The 20,510-nt window shown below is 46.5% G+C and overlaps 2 protein-coding genes and 1 long non-coding RNA gene across 3 annotated transcripts in view; 1 reads left to right on the top strand and 2 right to left on the bottom strand.

The window, feature by feature from the left end:
- Positions 1–3,795, top strand: part of FBXO47 (F-box protein 47) — a 29,099-nt gene extending 25,304 nt beyond the window's left edge. The window contains exon 11 of the mRNA XM_021067059.2: positions 318–3,795. Within this exon, the coding sequence (XP_020922718.1) occupies positions 318–430 (113 nt within the window). The 3' untranslated portion in view covers positions 431–3,795. The remainder of the gene's footprint in view (positions 1–317) is intronic.
- Positions 3,796–9,330: 5,535 nt separating this feature from the next.
- LOC110256016 (uncharacterized) lies at positions 9,331–10,923 on the bottom strand. Its single transcript, XR_002337142.2, has 2 exons — positions 10,598–10,923; positions 9,331–10,010 (listed from the first exon to the last, which is right to left on the bottom strand). It is a non-coding gene; the product is annotated as an uncharacterized LOC110256016 (long non-coding RNA).
- Positions 10,924–14,870: 3,947 nt separating this feature from the next.
- Positions 14,871–20,510, bottom strand: part of LASP1 (LIM and SH3 protein 1) — a 44,533-nt gene continuing 38,893 nt past the window's right edge. The window contains 1 exon segment of the mRNA NM_001444959.1: positions 14,871–17,847. Within this exon segment, the coding sequence (NP_001431888.1) occupies positions 17,674–17,847 (174 nt within the window). The 3' untranslated portion in view covers positions 14,871–17,673.

The following is a 20,510-nucleotide window of genomic DNA, read 5'->3' on the forward strand; positions in this document are numbered from 1 at the left end:
GTCCGATTTGACCACCCCTAGCCTGGGAACCTCCATATGCCAAGGGTGCAGCCCTAGAAAAGACGAAAAAAAAAAAAAAAAGGAGAATCACTAACTAGTTTTGTTTTGTTTTGTTTTTGCTTATGGTTTGTGTATTAGAGGAAAAGTCAATTCCAATTTCATGGAAGATTTTTTTTTTTCTTTTTTGCTTATGGTTTAACTAGTCTTCTGTTACATATTCTTAGGGAAATTGGAACATCTTATGTTTCAAATAAATCATATATTTAAAAACTGTCATTTTCTTTTCCCTACTGCCTACCCCTGTGTGTGGCATATAGGAGACCGTGATGAAGATGACAGAAGCTTTTTGAATTTGTACCACCTTGTGCAAGCTCAGGCTAACTTCCATAAGGAGGTCCTGTCTTTGACCGTGAATACTCTTTCTACCTAAACACTCAGAAAGCCTTGCATTTAGAGAATATCTCACTGAACTAATGATGAGAATAGCGCTACTTTCCACACTCAAAGAATAGCATCCATGGGACTTTTTATCACCTCTAAGTAATTCAAAAGCAAGAGAAAATTCTGTTACATAGTTAGAGCAGACCCCGATTCACTAAATAGTGTGTATGTGTTCACTTTGCTTAAGTTGTGTGGACATAGTCTAGAATGTTCTGTGAAGATTTGCAAATAATAATTTAGAATATACAGATATAAATCACATTTTTCACCTTCTTGGCCTATGATTACAAAGAACATTATATTCGATTCGTGTTTTGCAGATCAAAAACCAAACCAAAGGAAGTATGTGTGTATGTATGTGCATATTCATACATGTATATGTTGCACACATATATGAATACAAATACATGCACACACATATAGTTCCTTCTTTAGGACAAATAATCTAAAAAGTCTATAAATAGAGGAATGTATATGTTGTCTTAATACAATCAAATCATCTTTCATTCTTTCTGGTGTTTTACAGTAAAATGTTACAAGTAAGAGAAAATAGAAAATGAAAGAAAGCAGCTATTCTGCTGCCACAACACACAACCAATTTGTACTTCCTCCTAAAGTTTTTCTCCCTGTTGGAAAGAGTGGGCCGTGAAGGGAACTGGATGCAGGGATGGCTTGAGCAACCCAAAGAGAGAGTGGGGTTTTATTCACTCGAGTAAATGGATTCCAAGAAGCCCTGGGGCCTATTTTAGTTTGTCTCGCATCTGCCACCATCTCTCATATGATTAAAATAGAAAACTGTAATGCCTAATGTGCAGAAATAATGCTGGAGCCCTCCTGGATCTCCTATTTTCCTCTCCTTGGGTTTGATCACTTTACTTCCCTTGAAGACACACCCCTTCCCACGGGACTTCTCAGAGGCTGCCTTTCTTTTCCTAAACTCTTGGCTTAACTCACCTCTGGAGCTCAAGAAGGGGAGAAATACTAAAAGACATGGAAATTCCCCGCAGAAGTGGGGTATAAATTGTGGGAAATTCTCAAGTTTGGCAAGAGGGGCTCAGTAAGAGATTCAATCAGATTGAGAAAGAATGAAAATTGTGGAGAAAATAATGAATAGTGATAACAAGGTTTTACTATATTTTATTAGCAAAAGGACTTACCTTCGTTTTTTTGAGTGAGGTCAGAAATTGACTACCTTTCTTTAATGTAATTCCATCAGTGGCAGGAATTTTTTTTCTCCAGAGTTTAGAATTTGCTTATTTATACACAAAGTTCTTGCTTTTATCTTGGTTTCGTTTTCTTCTTTTCAGTTTAAGGATCCACCCATAACTAATTTAAAACAATTGAAAGTTGCAGACGTCAGAATACAAAACAACACTTTAGTTGCCTTTTTCTTTTCCTTCTCTCACTCTTTTTTCCGTATGTACTTTGGAAAGTGAAATCCATTTATTTATCAAAACACTGATGATTCCAAGTTGAGAATATTATATGGGAGGGGGGGAGAGAAAAACAAAAGAAAACAGTAAAATTTTTAATATAAATAGTGAATATTTTAAATATTTTACTAAATAGATATTATATTTCATTCCCTTAGAAAAGGAAATTTAGTACTGTGAATTTCCTTGAAGTCTTTGAACTATCCAATTCCCCATAGCAGTTATTTTCAGCAGGTTCACAAAAAAGCGTAGTTTAATTTAAAACATTTTTTAATCCGGATTTTCAATCCCTTTGCACACTGGAACTGACATGACTGCTGCTGTAAATTTTTTTTAACTTACATTATTTCATTATTCATTATAATTGTAAAATTATTATCTCATCCTCCCCAGAAATTTGGAACATAAGAAAATCTGATTCTTTTTTTTTTTTTTTTTTTTTTTGTCTTTTTGCCTTTTCTAGGGCCACTCCTGCGGCATATGGAGGTTCCCAGGCTAGGGGTCGAATCGGAGCTGTAGCCGCCAGCCTACGCCAGAGCCACAACAACTTGGGATCTGAGCCAAGTCTGTGGACCCATACCACAGCTGATGGCAATGCCAGATCCTTAACCCACCGAGCAAGGCCAGAGATAACCTCATGGTTCCTAGTCAGATTCGTTAACCACTGTGCCATGACGGGAACTCCCTGATTCATTCTTTGGGTACAGTAGATAAATGATATCATCTTGCTACCAATAAAAAGTAAACTGACAAACTCTTCATTCAATTATTAATAGATAAAAACATTTTAGACCAAATTTGCAGCTTCCTCAATTTGGCAGTTTTTTGGAGTTCCTGTCGTGGCTCAGTGGTTAACGAACCCGACTAGGATCCATGAGGATGCTGGTTTGATTCCTGGCTTTGCTCAGTGGCTTATGGATCTGATGTTGCCATGAGCTGTGGTGTAGGTCACAGACAGGGTGGGATCTGGCGTTGCTGTGGCTGTGGCGTAGGGCCGGCGGCTACAGCACTGATTCTACCTCTAGCCTGGGAACCTCCATATGCCTCAAGTGTGGCCCTCAAAAGACAAAAGAAAAAGAAAAAGAAACTAAAGTTTACGTCGTGTGAAAAATATTCTATACCTTATGAAACTATTGTTAATACTTTTTTGGACAACTCCTTCTTATGCCCTGCTGACCCCTGAACTTTTTTGTCTTCACAAGTAGGCAGTACGTTACTGTACTTGGGAAGACCTAGTCCAAGCATTCAGGGAGCTCAAGCGGTTGTTTATCAGGCTGCTCTTCATAGTATGAACAATAGGCACCATATTCACGCTTTATCCATCCCTTCATGGCTTAGTTGGTGCTTCCAGCTCTTCCATTAATAATAAAGATTTTATTGCCAAGATAATAATTCACCTTTGGAGGTGAGAGCAAGCATGAGGTGCTCAGCAGAAGGTACAACTGGAAGAACCATCTCATGTCAGTAAAAAGCAAATATGATCCTCTTTGTGTGGTGGTTACTTAAGAGTTAACCCCTTTAAGTGACTAGTACTCAATTATATGATTACAGGTTTTCATGTCAATAAATGTTGTGAAGGGTAAAACCACAATGCTACCACAAAAGCCTCTACCACAAAGGCCTCTTTGGTTATAGGATATTTTACTTGCAATGTGACTTCTTTACCAATTCCATTAGCAGGTAGCTCTGAAACCTCTAAGAAATTGGGCTATGGACATATGCTCCTTGGCTTATGAGACATCACTAAGATAGGAAAGATCATCTGAAAGACAGGTATATTGGGCAGTCTTCTCTAGGTTCAAAAAAAAAGTGCCAAAGCCCAAGAACATATTTTTTTTTTTCATCAAGAAAGAAAACATAACTCCAGAGAATTACCAGAGAATTGCTCAAGTAACTAGAGACTCAAAAAAAAAAAAAAAAAGCAGAAACTTAGTTTAATCCTTGAAATTAAAAAAAAAAAAAAGTAGGTATTCTAAGATCACTTAAAGGTGGGTGCACAAAGCTGAAAAGTATGCATTGTTATTTTTAAAGTATTATATTATGGTGAACTGTCTTTGATACCTATATATTTAATATTTGCTAATTTTATTTGTTATTTATTCATATTAACACAATAAAATTAAAATTAGAAACATTTCTAACTTGTTTAGAGTTTGTCATTATGCAAATCACTGAGCGTGTCATTCCTTTAAATGTTTTCGTCATTTTTTTTTTTCCTTTTCTTTCTTTTTTGGCCACCCTGCAGCATATGGAGTTCCCAGGTCAGGGATCAGATGTGAACAACAGTTGTGACCCATACCATAGCTGTGGCAGTGCTGGATCCCTAACCTACTGTGCTGGGCCAGGGACTCCCAATGCTCCAGAGACGCTGCTGATCTCATTGAGCCATAGCAGGAACTCCTCCATATTTTTTAAAATATGGGTTAAGGATCTGGCATTGCTGCATCTGTGGCATAGGTCTCAGCTGCTGCTCAGATTTGCTCCCTGGCCCAGGAACTTCCATATGCCTCAGGGCAGCCAAAAAAGAAGAAAAAAAAAATTTTAAGTATAGTTGATGTATAATGTTACGTTAATCGCTGGTGTATAATATAGATTTACAATCTTTTTTTTTTTTTTTTTGCTTTTTAAGGCCGCACCTGCAGCATATGGAAGGTCCCAGGCTAGCAGCAGAATCACTGCCAGCCTATGCTGCAGCCACAGCAATGCGGGATCTGAGCCATGTCTGCCAGCTCATGACAACACGGGATACTTAACCCACTGAGCGAGGCCAGGGATCGAACCCTCATCCTCATGGATAATAGTCATGTTCGTTACCACTGAGCCATAACAAGAACTCCCAAGATTTACAATCTTTAAATGTTATACTCCATTTATAGTTATGACAAAATATTTGCTATGTAATTCTTTTAAATTATTTCTTGTGGAAGAATTTATATTTTAGCTGTTAATTATAGCTCTACCATGATCAAAAAAATAAAAGCCTTGGAGTTCCTTTTGTGGCTCAGTATCTATGAGGATGTGGGTTGGATCCCTAGCCCTGCTCAGTGGAATAGGTTGCAGACAGGGCTGGGATCTGGTGTTGCTGTGGCTGTGGTGTCGGCTGGCAGGTGTAGCTCAATTCCACCCCTAGCCTGAGAACTTACATATGCCACAGGTGGGCCCTAAAAAAAAAAAAAAAAAGTCTTAATATAAAATGTTTCAATTAGCTACACATTTATGTATGTTTATGCTTAATGTTATAGTGTATAAATAATTTCATTTACTAGCAACAACTTTTTTTTTTCTTTTTTTTCTTTCTTTTTTTTTTTTTTTTTGTCTTTTTAGGATCTCATTCGTGGCATATGGAGGTTCCCAGGCTAGGGTTCTAATCTGAGCTGTAGCCACTGGCCTATGCCAGAACCACAGCAACGCCAGATCCAAGCCACATCTGCAACCTACACCACAGCTCATAGCAACACCAGACCCTTAACGCACTGAGCGGGGCCAGGGATCAAGCCTGCATCCTCATGGATACTTGTCAGATTCGTTTCCGCTGAGCCACAACAGGAACTCCTACTATCAACAACTCTTCTCTTTCTTTGTTTTTTGCCTTTTTTTTTTTTTTTTTTTTTTTTTTTGCCTTTTCTAGGGCCGCTCCTGCAGCACATGGAGATTCCCGGGCTAGGGGTCTAATGGGAGATGTAGCTGCCAGCCTACACCACAACTTAAGGCAATGCCAGATCCTTAACCCACTGAGCAAGGCCAGGGATCGAACCCGCAACCTCATGGTTCCTAGTCAGATTCGTTAACCACTGCGCCACGACGGGAACTCCAAGAAATTCTAATAATATTCCAATTTTCGGTTGCCTGGCAGCCTATGGTGTTCCCAGGCCAGGGATCAGATCCCAACTATAGTTTCAACCTAAGCCACAGCTGGGGCAATGCCAGATCCTTAACCCATTGTGCTGGGCTGGGGATCGAACCTGCATCCCAACGCTCCCAAGACACCCCCAATCCTGTTGTGCCAGAGTGGGAATTCCTAACAGCATTTTTCGAACACCGAAATATGTAATTAAGTATTGTGGATAACTGCAATTTCCCACAACTATAAGATCTTACAGTGTTTTCCTAAGAACAAAGTTCTTAAATATTTCTAAAATGTATCTGCCTTGGCATGTTTGCGTTTATAATGGAAGATATGTGTCAAAGGCTTTTTCTCTTTTTGCCTTTACACATGACTTTGGTTTTGTGTTTGTTTAAAATAGATGGGAGCAAAATTAACTTAGAAGAGGCCATTCTAGGCTTAAAAAATTTTGGATTGTGATAAAGCCAAAGCCTGTAATTTACAAAGACAATTTTCCCACTTTAACTATGCTTAAGTACTTTACTAAGAAAAATTCCCATTTTTTTAGGAATTTAAAATTAAAATACTTTGGGGAGTTCCTGTCGTGGCTGGCTCAGTGGTTAACGAATCCAACTAGGAACCATGAGGTTTTGGGTTCAACCCCTGGCCTTGCTCAGTTGGTTAAGTATCCATCGTTGCTGTGGCTGTGGTATAGGCTGGCAGCTACAGCTCTGATTAGACCCCTAGCCTGGGAACCTCCATATGCCTTGGCAGCTGTGGCCCTAAAAAAGATAAATAAATAATAAAATAAAATAAAAATACTTTTAAGGAATTTTGAAATTTGAACAATGTTAATTTTAAGCCTTTTAAAAGAGAACAAATTTTCTGAAATATAGTAAATCATGTCATGTGTTTCAAACTCAGAAAGTTTGGATTTGATTCCATATAAAGCACCCAGAACAATAAGTTTTAGGTGGTTCCAAATTAGCAACATTTCATCTTCCCATTATTTAACTGTTTCCCAAAATGTATTCTCTTTCTCCTAAAATAAAATATGATCAGAGCCGCACACCAGATCCTTAACCCCCTGATCAAGGCCAGGGATCAAACCCACACCCTCGTGGATACTAGTCGGATTCGTTACTCCTGAGCCACAATGGGAACTCCAAAACTTCTTATTTTTTTAGTCAAGAAAGCAGATATTGGAGTTCCCATTGTGGCCCAGCAGTAACGAATCCGACTAGTATCCACGAGGGTGTGGGTTCGATCCCTGGCCTTGCTCAGGGGGTTAAGGATCCGGCATTGCCGTGAGCTGTGGTGTAGGTCGAAGATGCAGCTTGGACCCTGCATTGCTGTGGCTGTTGGGTAGGCTGGCAGCTGTGGCTCCGATTCGACCCCTAGCCTGGGAACCTCCATATGTTGTGGGTATGGCCCTAAAAAGCAAAAAAAAAAAAAAAAAAAAAAGAAAGAAAGAAAGCAGGTATTATTATAATACCACATTAATTTTTTTCTGAGTAATCTACAGTTATTTAGAGATGCTTTTACTACATTGATGTGGGCCAGGTACAATTTTTTTTTTTTTTTTTTTTTTTTTTGGCCATACACGGGACTTGTGGAAGTACCTGGACCATGATTCAAACCCACACCGAGGTAGAGCTGGAGCCACAGTTGTGGCAACACCAGATCCTTAACCTGCCATACTTCCTACAATCCCCATGTTTATAAGATATGTGCCCTATGACACAGATTTATAAAATTTACACAAAACTTTATATTACAGAAGCAGTTTTTTCGGTGTTTTATTATGTTTTAGGATGGCAATATACAAATAGTTGATATGTGAAATTTAGAAAATTTTTATCCAAGTGAACACACTAAAACTGATATAAACTGGAATATTATAGCACAGACAATGGCACAAGTTCATAAAATTTCTTCCAAAATGTTATTTATTTTGTAAAACCATAATATTTCTCAAGTAATTGAAAACATGGGTAATCTTTCTGTCTTTACATTATGCCCAATACCAGGGGTATATATCACTAGCGTACAACTGAAATTGGCTGATTGTTTTCATTGAATTGATTGGTGGTTTCAGCATTGTATGGATACAGACAGAAGAGCCTTGACCTCATAAAAGACTTCAGAGCAGGCTCGATTGGAGACTATATCATGAAGATTTACACCAAGTTTACCTGTAACTTGCACCCCTCCAAAATACTGACACGAGCCCTAATTACCTAGGTAAAGACATACAACGGCTATCTTGACTGGAAAACAAAATTTTAGTTTGAAACATAAGTTATGACCAAGTTAGAGGAATGTTTTAGTGGGAAAGTTTACATCAAGGGCTCCACAGGAAATTGAACATCATCTCTGAATGCACCGAAGTTCAGAGCCGTGTTTTTTACATTGGTGTTATCTGTCAGATTATCTCTTTTTGTTACCACCATGGAGTAACTGTACTTGTTAAGAGTCTCTAAACAGCTTAGGCAAATTATCACTGATATATTTGGGGGGGGTAAGTAAATACTTTCATTTTCTCCTTGCAACGTGGCCACTGGTACCCCAAAAGTTTTGCGGTTGAGTTTTCATTATACAATGTCATTAGGGGAGAGTGGAAAAGTGGACTACTGATGAACCATTAAACGTTTGTTCTGGAGTTTCTGTCGTGGTGCAGTGGTTAATGAAACCGACTAGGAACCATGAGGTTGCGGGTTCGAACCCTGGCCTCACTCAGTGGGTTAAGGATCTGGCATTGCCATGAGCTGTGGTGTAGGTAGCAGACGCGGCTCAGATCCCACGTTGCTGTGGCTCTGGTGTAGGCTGGCAGCTACAGCTCCGATTCAACCCCTAGCCTGGGATCCTTCATATGCTGCAGGATCGGCCCTAAAAAGACAAAAAAAAAAAAAAAAAAAAAAGATTTTCTAGTCCAATCATTTATTTGTCAGAATAAATTAAAGCCCTGAAGGTTAAAAAAACTTATTGAAGATCACATAATATGTTGCCAAGTCAAGCTTCTAGAACAGTGTTTTTTGGTTGTCAAATTTTAATTTTTCCATTTTAATTGTGACATATATGATATTGCCTCAATTTTATTTCAATTTAAAACATGGAAATGGAACACAATGTATGAATAAGAACTACGTTAATCTTTCTCCTTGTTTATTTATTTACTTATTTATTTTTCCTTTTTGCCATTTCTTGGGCTGCTCCCATGGCCTATGGAGGTTCCCAGGCTAGGGGTCTAATCGGAGCTGTAGCCACTGGCCTACGCCACAGCCACAGCAACTCAGGATCCAAGCCGAGTCTGCAGCCTACACCACAGCTCACGGAAACACCGGATCCTTAACCCGCTGAGCGAGGTAAGGGACCGAACCCTCCACCTCATGGTTCCTAGTCGGATTCATTAACCACTGAGCCACGACGGGAACTCCATCTCCTTGTTTATTTTTATACTAGAAGGAAAAGTCAAGTAGGGAATCATCATGATGGACTTTTCAAAGGAACAGATACCACAGATTTGGGGCCCAAGGCTACTTCGGATCCCTAAATATATGGTTTCCTCAATCCTACTTAGAGAAATATGATGAAAGTTTTTGCTTTCTTTTTTTTTTTTTTTAAAAAAGACCATTTGACAATATAAAAAACATTTATTTGGGGGTATGAGAGAGATTTTTTTCCAAATAACAAGATAAGTCTAGCCATCTTTTTTCAATCATTTGTAATTTAGTTAGGCACCAAGAATGAGGACAATATAACTGTTTCTCTCTTTGAATGAGATGCTGGAGCACAAGGGGTCTGGAAAGATATGAGAAATCTTAAAAACTCAAATGACTAGTTCCTTCTAGAGAGTGAGACACGGGAAACCACACAACCTCAGATTGTGTAATCCCTGAAGACCGTGATAAAGTGACCGCCTCATAGATGAAGACAGATAATGTGCTCTAGGACTTAACACAAGGGAACCCCTGCGTGTGAGAGAGAAAGGAAAGAACGTATTGCAGCATCATATGTGGTGGCATTTAGACTTCAGGAAAAGCTATCAGAATGAATTTCGGAGCGATCCTCCACGGTAACTTTAACGAGTCTACATTTCCGCTCCCTGTGTCTACAAGCTTCATTGCATGCAGCAGCTGCCGGCCATGCCCGTGAATTCCTGACGTCCCAGCCGACTGCCTCTGCCTCTGAACTCAGAAAGCCCCTTGCTTGACAAGGGCGAACCATATCCGGAAGGTTCTGGAAGAGGTCTGCTGGACAGCAGGACTCCTGCTGTTGATAAAGGGGCCTCTCGTGGCACCAGAGTCCAGGAGCTGTGGGAAACCCAGAAACAGGCTCAGATGAGAACAGCAGCAAAGGTATCAGCTCCGATACTGGTCGTGGACTAAGACAAGAATTAGGAGTTCCTCTCTCCTCTCCACCAAACCCCACAGTTGGGAAAGAATTGACATCTCCTGCAAAACCCCACACCCAAGTAATCGTCATTTGCTACCTCACCCTCAAGTGAGAATGAATCACTAGTTAATTAATGCAATTATGCAAGCAAAATTGCCCGCCACTCTGCTGACCTATAACGATGTGTTTTACCTTTAATTACCAGGAGAAAATGGACAAGTTGGAGTTTGAGCACCTAACTTGAAGAAATAACTAGGAAATAATAGTCCCTCCCGGCAAGCACACTACTCCCAACCCATTCTACTTAAAAATCCTTCACATCATGGGTTTTATTTTTCATTTTAAAAATCGGCACTACATTAGGTGTCAAAAAAAAAAAAAAAAAAAAAAAAAAGAGGTTGGCATTTCTTATTTTTTTCAGAGTGGCCTGGGAAATGCTACATCAATGCACCTGAGGAAAAAATAGGAAAAAAGACCTCCTGTAATTTTGTTTTAGAATCAATACCCGAAATAATGACCAGAAGCAAAAATCCACCGATGCGTCAGCAGGCAGGATGCTCCTCCGCCAGTCAGCTTCATCCTTCCCCCATGCGCTGTTCTCCTGCGGGCTCCACGCCGCCGCTGCGGGCCCCTAGAGCAGATAGATAATATAGGACAGAATGACCAGGCCTATGATGGCAAAGAACATCAGGATGAAAATATCCAGCATTGTGGAGTCCTTGGCTGGGGAGGCCTCCGGATGCCGGGGAAACGCGAGCGGTGAGCACGGAGGTGGCGGTCAGTGGAGAGAAATGGCTCCCCCTTCCCTCCCCGGCTCAGCCCTGCTTTTTCCCTCCCCCTCCTGGGGCCTGAGGCTAAGGGATGCTGCCGCTCCATCAGCCGCCGACTTCCCTCCTCCCCCACCTTCGCAGCCGACCAATCACAAAGCCCGGGAGTGGGTAACCAAGGGACTGCTTGATTTAGACCGGGCAGACGTGAAGAGGCTCAGTTTCTCCCCAGGAACCCAATCCTACCCCTGTGTATCTAAATGAAACGTGCATGTTATGGAAGTAGGAGATCTGATCTGTATCCAGATGCCGCAGGAATGAATCCTCCCGAGGGCCTTTCCGCTCCCGTCTCCCTCTCACCCATCCTTGGCCAATGAGCTCGGAAAATAATGGTTGGGAGTGGGGTGGACCATGGCATGTTGTAAAGGCACATTTATAGAGGGACATGGACAAAGGTCTCATGTGAGTCTCAGATGGCATCTCGGGATGGAGCTAACACGTACAGGATTCCTATACTGTGTCAGATATTGCACACCCGGGGTAATTTCAACCCTCCTACAAGCCTTTTACACAGGAGACTCGGAGATGGTCGGGGACTTGCCTGATACTTCATTGAAAGGGCAGAGATCAAGATTCAAAGGTAGGCTTGCCTACTCTGGAATCCACAGTCTTCTCTCACCACCGCCCCCCTCGCCGCCCCGCCCCACCTGGCCCACCCGGTTAGTCTGAAATGCCCCCTTGGCCCCACCTGCACCACTCAGTTTGCGGTGCCTTCTGCTGAGATCGCTCCAATTACAGCGTGAGCACCAGAGGTCTCTCCTCCAGGGATTCCTTATCTCTTTGTGGCCGTTCCCCACATTCTCATCCTCTCTTGTATCCTCTTCAGAGGTCATTGTGGTGTTATACCCAGAGAGGGCATTAAAAACTCTTGCTTAAAAAGTCCATCCCCAGGAGTCCCCGTTGTGGCATAGCAGAAACGAACCCGACTAGGAACCATGAGGTTTCAGGTTCGATCCCTGGCCTCGCTCAGTGGCTTAAGGATCCGGCGTTGCCATAAGCTATGGTGTAGGTCGCAGGTTCGGCTCAGATCTGGTGTTGCTGTGGCTGTGATGTAGGCTGGCAGATGCAGCTCCAATTTGACCCCTAGCCTGGGAACTTCCATATGCCGCAGATGAGGCCCTAAAAAGAAAAAAAAAAAAAAAAAAAGCCCATCCCTGTGCAAGTAAGAGTGTCCAGAAATACAAACTCAGGTGGCTTCTTCTGAGAAGAAAGCAGAATTGATGTTTTCTGGTTTAAGCTGGGTGGTCGAGTTTATGATACTGAATATGTCTTGGGGGGGCTATGCCTTTTTATGTCTTATTTCCTATGTAAAAAAAACCTCCCTGTGACACTTCTGAGGCCTAGTGTCCTCCACCCCAGTGAGTTCCTTGGAAGGATGAGGCATTAGCATAACCTTTGTTACACTAAAGCCACTTGCAGAAGGGGGACTAGAAAGCCCTCGCAGTGGCTGGTGCTGGGAGGCAGGGCACAGAGCTCTCTGTGAGCAGGGCTTGGAGACTTGGTACTGGGTCCCTCCCAGGCTGCTCCCCTCACCACTCCAGAGGGGTGTGAAGCCTCCTGGGGAGAGGGGGCTGCAGCTCCACGGACAAAAGGGGACCGGTCAACAGGAGCAGGATGCGCCGACTCGGTCCCTTCTATTGGGGAAATACTAGGCCACCTGCGCCTTCAGAGGGGGAGCAGGTGTCAGTCCGAGCTTTAATTATGTCACCCAGGAATGGCTCAGACACTCTACACCCTCCAGCCCTGCAGAGGCAGCCGTGTCACTCCCCGATGACAAAGGCTCAATTTGGGGAAAGCCCTTTTCTTTCTTTCTTTCTTCTTCTTCTTCTTTTTTTTTTTTTTTTTTAATTTGGATTTTCTAGGTCCGCTCCCCCAGCATATGGAGGTTCCCAGGCTAGGGGTCTAATAGGAGCTGTAGCTGCCAGCCTACGCCACAGCCACAGCCACGCCAGATCTGAGCCGCATCTTCGATGGATCCTTAACCCACTGAGTGAGCCCAGGGATGGAACATGCAACCTCATGGTTCCTAGTCAGATTTGTTAACCACTGAGTCACGATGGGAACTCCGTGTAAAGTCCTTTTCTTTTCCACCCTGATGCTCATCCCGAGGCCAGAAAAGCCTTCATTCTGCATCCCCCACCCGCCCCACCCCGTGAGTGGGAAATGCCCCTCTCCACAGAGCCACAGCCTCTGGCTGGCTGGTGGCTGGAGCTGGAGCCAAAGGGTCTGGAGTCCTTCTCTACCACATCCCCTTCCAAACCCTGCAGAAGAGGGAGGGCTGCCTGGCCTTCTGGTCAGAGGTCAGTCGCAGGGCACCTGGGAGATACTGCTAGGAGAAGGGCAAAGGCCAAGGTCATGGCAGGAGGCTGGGAGGATCCCACTGGAGTCCTAATCTTCAGCCCTGCCACTGACTATGTGACTTCCACCAAACCACTGCCTTTCTGGGTTTCCGTGAACCCCATCTGTAAGACAGCCATCACAGCAGTCACAGGGCTTCTCACAGGGCTGTTAAAAAGGTCAAAGCAGGAGTTCCCATCACGGCGCAGAGGTTAACGAATCTGACTAGGAACCATGAGGTTGGGGGTTCGATCCCTGGCCTTGCTCAGTGGGTTAAGGATCCGGCGTTGCCACGAGCTGTAGTGTAGGTTGCAGATGCGGCTTGGACCCGGCGTTGCTGTGGCTGTGGTGTAGGCCGGTGGCTACAGCTCCAATTAGACCCCTAGCCTGGAAACCTCCATATACCATGGGAGCGGCCCTAGAAAAGGCAAAAAGACAAAAAAAAAAAAAAAAAAAAAAAAAAAGTCAAGGGGGAAAAACGTGTCATCAGGCATTTTAAGTGCTGCTTTGGGTTTTCTTTTTTTTTTTAAGTTTTCTTGAAGTGTAGTTAATTTACAAGGTTGTGATATTTTCTGCAGTACAACAAAGTGACCTCATCACACATATGCACACATCCATTCTCTCTCAGATTCTTTTCCCACATAGATGACCAGAGCATACTGGGTAGAGCTTCCCGTGCTATATAGCAGGTCCCCATTGGCCAATCAGTCCATTCCTCCCACCCCCCACCGGTCCCCTTTGGTAACCATAAGTGTTTCAAAGCCTGTGAGTCTGGTTTTGGGTCTTCGGACTGCCTATAGACGGCTTTGGCCATGTCTTATCCCACTGCTGGTCCCAGTCTGTCATTTCATTCCTCAACCATATGTGCCAAGCTCCCCCTATGTGCCAGGCAGAACCACCCCAGAAAAGCTCATTCATTAATCCAACAAATATTTGTTGAACAGATACGTGCCTGGCCCCGGGCAGGCAATGGGGGTGGAAAGACGGATTAGCCCCATCAACTGCCCTAGGAGTGCACTGGCTAGTTGGGAGACAGGTGAGGAAAAAAGATAGTTAAGGAGTTTCCATGGTGGCTCAGCAGTAATGAACCAGACTAGTATCCAAGAGGATGCAGGTTCAATCCCCAGCCTCGCTCAGTGGGTTAGGGATCCAGCGTTGCCATGAGCTGTGGTGTAGGTCACAGACCAGCTCAGATCCTGAGTGGCTGTGCTGCAGGCCAGCAGCTGCAGCTCCAATTTGACCCCTAGCTTGGGAACCTCCATATGCCAGGGTGCGGCCCTAAAGACAAAACAAACAAACAAAAAGACAGTTAAAAGGAAGCTTCTGGGAATGTCATTAAGCTGGACAGAGGGTGTAGTCAGGAACAAGCTGGCAAGTTCTCTACAAGGAGGAAGCAGGTGCCACGGCTCCTGTCGGTGAGCAGGCACACAGCCGCCCTCTGCCTCCCTCCCAGGATGCTGGCTTCCAGACAGGTCCCTCTCCCCCTGAAGGCTGGCAGGGCTCCCACGAGGGTGATGGGCCAAATGCCCCCAAGCAGGCGGGAAGGACACACACACACATACACACACACACACACACACACAGAGCACCTCAGAGCCAGGGACATAACCAAGTCCGCAGGTAAAAATTACACTTTTATTGGAGTCACCAGGAGAAAGATTCACTTGTGGTCCAAGTCAAATGTTCAAAATCATTAAAGATTTGATCCCAAGCACAAGCCCACGAGGGAGGGGACCAAAACAGACCAAGAAGAGACAACCACCCCATAGAAAAAGATGAACAGACGGCTTCACACACACACACATACGGATGAAATGTTTGGACAGAAGCAAATTTCACATGGTCATTTCTGTTTGTTTTTAAATACAGGTTTCTGGGGTGGTATTTTTTTTTTCCAGCTATTAAAAGAAAAAAGGGAGGGGGGAGCCCAAAAGTGCATACGTGAGGGAGAAAAAGGCAGAAATGAAGCAACAGTTTTCCCTGGAGGGCCACGAGGAAGAAAACAGGAAGCAATATTGAGAATTCAGTTTTCTCACCATTGGGCTGGCACTTTTATTATTGGTCCACTAGGTTATACTCACATTCTAGCTTTGCTGTATCTCCTTTCCTGGGATTAGATGGGCTAAAAAAAAACCTCTGTGAACTGCTAAAAAAAAAAAAAAAAAAAGACCAGGGACTCAGCCCAGCCCTCAGGTTCTATGCTCTCCTAGGGATGGATGGTTCTGGAAAGGAGAAAGGACTCCCGGCAGCCCCTGGGTCCCTCAGCACCAGTGTAACAGTCCCTCCTCTGTCTGGGAGTGTGTGAGAAACGGTCCCCTATTTTTAGGATGGGAGGAGCACAGGGCTGGCAGCAAGAGTCCAGTGGCCGGCTTGCCTTGTTTTGGAAGGAAAACGAAGCCGAGTGAAAACAGGCTGCTTCATGCTCCCCCAGGTCCTCCTCCCGCCCCCTCCCAACCGCAGGTTCTCCCACAGGATGTGTCTCTGACCTTTGGTCCCAGAATCCACATTGTGCTTCGAGATCAAGAGGAGACAGAATGGAGCAGAAGCTGCCCCAAGGCTCTTACAATTATTCCCTTTCTGCCTCCCTCAACCCCCGGCGATGTGTAAGACATTCCACCTGCTCTCACCTTGGCCGTGGCCGAGGAGGGAAAGAAAGGGACGGGTCAGGCAGGGGCTCAACCCTCTGATCTGGGGTAAATATTCCCAAGTCAACTCACCAACAGTGACGGCTTGGGGGCTACAAATATGCCTGCGGGCCCCTCCCTCTCCTGCAAGGGCCCAAGGGTGCCTAGATGTCAGCCGTGGGGCCAGAGTGGACGCGGGGTGAAGACGGGAGGGGAGACCCAGAAGGGTAACAAGAGAGCCCAGAGATGAATAAAGCCGACAAGGGTCGCCACGGCCACCAATGAGCAAGAAAAGGGACTTGGAGGTAATAGCACCGTCTTCCCTTTCTCGCCCCGGGCCTGTGCTTCCAGTTTTACAGCCCTGGGATCCCCTCCCTCTGCTTCACGGAGGCTGTAGGTAAACAAGGGGGGAGGCCTGTGGGTGACACGGGGTCCCCCTGGCACCCGACGCTGCAGGCCTGGGACACAGGGATGGGGGAAGAGAATACGAGACACGAAGCCTTCCCCCCACCGCCTCCCCCAGCAAAGCAGGTGCACAATCCCACCCCTTACTTCTGCCCAGTGCGTTGGGGCGGGGGGATGCGGGCTTCCTCCATTGGGGTTAGAGGGGAAAGCAGGATTTTCACCCCAAAGAAAACCTAAGGAACTGCTCCCCCTCGGAAGCCTCCCCTCTTTCCGTGAGTTTTAAGGAGAATCAGGGAGGGCAGCTCTGTGTAGCCTCACCAAAGCCCGCTTCTCACGCTCACACGTCACAGACACCTGCAGACCCACGTTCCTACACCCCTGCCCACCCCCCACAAAGACCTGGGGATACTGAGGGGCCTGTGGCTTCTGGCCGTCCAGTCCACTTGGTGTCGGGCGGCAGGGAGGCCAGGGAAGGCCCAGAGACACCTTCCCAGGAGCGGCGGTGTGACCAGATCTCAGGGGCTGGGCCATGCAGGACAAGAGGCCTGGGGCATCCGGCCCAGGAGGCAAGCCAGGGACCCTGGAGACCGGGGTGGGAGCGAGAGAAAGGGCTGCGGAGAGAACGCCCCGTCCACTCTCTCCTGCAGCTGCCCCTCGAGTAAAAGCGGAGAGAAGCGGACCCAAGCCACGCTTCCCGGGGAACCTGCCACCCATGCCCGGGCCATGGGGGCAGGAGAGCAAAATCACAGTGTGAGAAGGAACCGTGTGGGGGGAGCGGGAGGGAAGGAGGAGCTTCACCCTGCTCTGGCTCCCTTGAGATGGGGAGAAGGTAGGGAGGGGCCCCCTTGTATGGACTGCAGCCCCATCGTTGAGAAGCAGAGGCAACGCCCGTGTCATTGGTCCCTGCACAATGGCAGCACCCTCTCCACTCGGGCCCCATCTCAGGGCAAGGGTGGTGGGGTCCCACCCCAGGCATATGGGGCGCCCCTCCCCTGGGAGTCAGGGCCTGGAATGCGTGGGTGTGTGTCGAGAGGGGCAGGAGCGGCTGAGTGGGCAGGAACAGGAGAAGGCAGAGGCCTGGGAGTCGCCAGGTCTCCCACCCAGACCAGCCCCACGGGCCCCCGCCTCCCCTAGGGTGGTGACACCTGTTCCATCCAGAGAAAAAAATCGAGAAGTTGGTCAAGGGGAAACCCTGCCAGAGGAAGGAGCCGCGAGAGTGGCAGTACAAGGCTTCGGTTGGCGAAAGAAGCTGGAAGGGGGAGAAATAAACAAGCTGTCGCGGATTTTTAAAAAACAGAGACACCGAAGGGCGGACAGGTCCCGCCCAGGACGGAGCGATGCCGTGGAATGCACTGAAGACGGACGGGGCGGGGCGGCGCCCGGCGGGCTCAGATGGCCTCTACGTAGTTGGCCGGCAGCATCCCCGTGTCGCCGGTGCGCTCCACGGTCCCGTACATCCAGCCGTCGTCGATCTGCTGCACGTTGACAATGGTGTCCCCGTCCTGGAAGGAGACCTCGTCCTCGTCGGCGGCACTGTAGTCATACACGGCGCGGTACCGCTTCTGCAGGGGTGGAGGCACAGTCAGTCCCAGGGGCCTAAGTCTCTGGGACCCCAGAGCAGAGGCCGGAGGAGCAGGGGAACGGGAGCTGGGAGCTTTGCCAAGAATTTTCCCACCTGGGTATCTCACTGTCTGAGAGCAGCCACCTTTCAAACAATGCATTTGGCATCTGCTAAGGGCCAGGCCACCAACAGGGCTCTGCCCCACCTCTGGGAACAGGAGTGCAGGTGAGGTCCCATGCACACTGCCCCAGGTAGTTTAAAAACATACCCAGGGAGTTCCCTGGTGGCTCGGTGGGTTAAGGACCTGGCATTGACACTGTGGCAGTCAGGTCGCTGCTGTGGCGTGGATTCGACCCCTGGCCCGGGAATTTCCACATGCCTGCGGGTACAGATAAAAAAAGCAAAAACCAAAAAAAGAAAAAAATGATATTCCTGGTCTGCAACGATCTGTATTACTATAAACACTAGACTTTCTTTTTTTAAAGCTGTTGATGAATCTGCTTCCCAAGTTCAAGACAAAGAACAACTCCTGAGAGAAAAACCATCAGGTCCCACCTTCCAACTTCAGCAAAAATCTTGTGTTTAAGCCCCAGCTCTAGGAAATGTCCAAGAAAAACACATGAAACCCATCTGTGATCTTGGAGGCAGGCAAGATTCGAACGCCCTCTGACCCTCGCTGCCCTTGACATGGACTTGTCTCTGGGGGTCAGCTCAGCCTGTACCGTCCAGCCTCTGGTTTGCCTCTTCCAACTGTCCATCCATATTTTATTTTATTTTACTTTTTTGTCTTTTTAGGGCTGCACCTGCGGCACATGGAGGTTCCCAGGCGAGGGGTCTAATCGGAGCTGTTGCTGCCGGCCTACACCACAGCCATAGCAACACCAGATCCGAGCCGTGTCTACAGCTCATGGCAACGCCAGATCCTTAACCCACTGAGTAAGGCCAGAGATCGAACCCGCAACCTCACGGTTCCTAGTCGGATTCGTTTCTGCTGCTCCGCAACGGGAGCTCCCTGTCCATCCATTTGTGATCTCAGGGGGAACTTTCCAAAATGCAAACCTGATAATGCCACTCCCAGCTTTAAATCCTTCAGAGGCCCCTTATCTTCTTTAGCATGAAAATTCAGACTTTTGATCAAGCAGCAGAAACCAGCTCCATCAGCCCCGAAGGCTATGGGCTAAGAGGTCACAACCCTCAGGAAATGACTGCAGTGACCGCAGCCATTTCCCTTATCACCAGCTCTGCCTCTAATCTCTCGGGCCAACTGGCCACCACCTAGAGCTGCATCAGCCGAGTTTATCTCCCTGCTTCTGCCCTCAGTCTTCTACTGCTGCTTCTCAACACGGCTGCTAGAGCCATCTTTTAAAAACACAAGTCAAACCCCTCGCCCTGCACAGCTCCCCAGTTCACAAAAGCCTTCCTGTAGCCTCCAAGTCCCTGTAGGATGGGACCTCACCCCCCCACCGGCTTCCCCTCCCTAGTCACCCTGGCCCTCCTGCTGATCCTGGAACTTTCCTAGAACACTGCTGCCTCAGGGCCTTTGCACTTGCTGGCCTTCTCCACCACTCAATCCTTTCCTGAGAACTGTCATTCTCTCCCCTCACCCGGCTGTCTTTTTCTCCACGGCTTATCTCTGACCTTTCGTTACTTCTGCTTATCTATTGCTTTCATGTTTGTCTCCCAGACTGGATGTAAGCTCCAAGAGGCCGAGAAGGAGGACTTTTCTTCAGAGCCAAATCCCTCATGTTCAGGGTGGACTTAGTGAGTATCTGAAGGACTGGCTGGTCCATCCGGAACCTCATCCTTCAGATGCTCCCTTGGGCCCGCCTGACACCCCAGACACTGATAAGGGCTGGAGTAGGATCATTACACAGATAATTGTAGGAGTCCCAATAAGGGACCGAACATAGATAGAGAAACCTAAGGAACGTTGGGAGATCACTGTAAGTTAATAATTGCTCAAAAAAGCCATGAGAACAAGGCAGGATTGCCTGACTAGTGGCGGGGAGGGACGGGCCTGAGGTCACTGGGTGGAGGATGGAGCGAGACCTGCATTCAGGCTCAGACTAAGGGCAGGAATTTAAAGACAATCCTTGTGCAAATGTGAATAAGCGCCAAGACTGTTCTAGTTTAAGCTTATAGGGTCAAACACTCGCTTACCAGATACCAAGGAGGAGCTACTACTTGAAAGATGAAGAGGCAGTCTTTTCCCACCCCAGTCCCCTTGGATTGTAAAACTGCAGCGCACCTAATCCTCGGGGCAGAGCCTCGTTGCCTGCCCACTGGCATCTCTCACAGGGTCCTACCTTAACAAATCTATTTCTTGCCTGTCACTTTGCCTCTCGCTGAATTCCTTCTGCGCTGAGGCACAAAGAACCTGACCCTCAGTGAGGCCAAACGCCAGGTGAGTGATTCTAATTTAAAAACTGTTGGCTGGAGTTCCCATCGTGGCTCAGCTGAAACGAATCTGACCGGTATCCATGAGGAAGCAGGTTCGATCCCTGGCATTGCTCAGTGGGTTAAGGATCTGCCATGGCTGGGATCTGTGGTGTAGGTCAGACACAGCTCGGACCCAGCATTGCTGTGGCTGTGGCGTAGCCTGGGACCCCTAGCCTGGGAGCTGCCATACGATGTGAGTGTGGCCCGGCCCCGGCCAGGGCTCTG

This window comes from Sus scrofa, chromosome 12 (assembly GCF_054392235.1).
Source record: "Sus scrofa isolate SSC_HxYL_T2T_F1_AM1 chromosome 12, Sscrofa_HxYL_maternal_Yorkshire_Landrace_v2.0, whole genome shotgun sequence".
NCBI lineage: Eukaryota > Metazoa > Chordata > Mammalia > Artiodactyla > Suidae > Sus > Sus scrofa.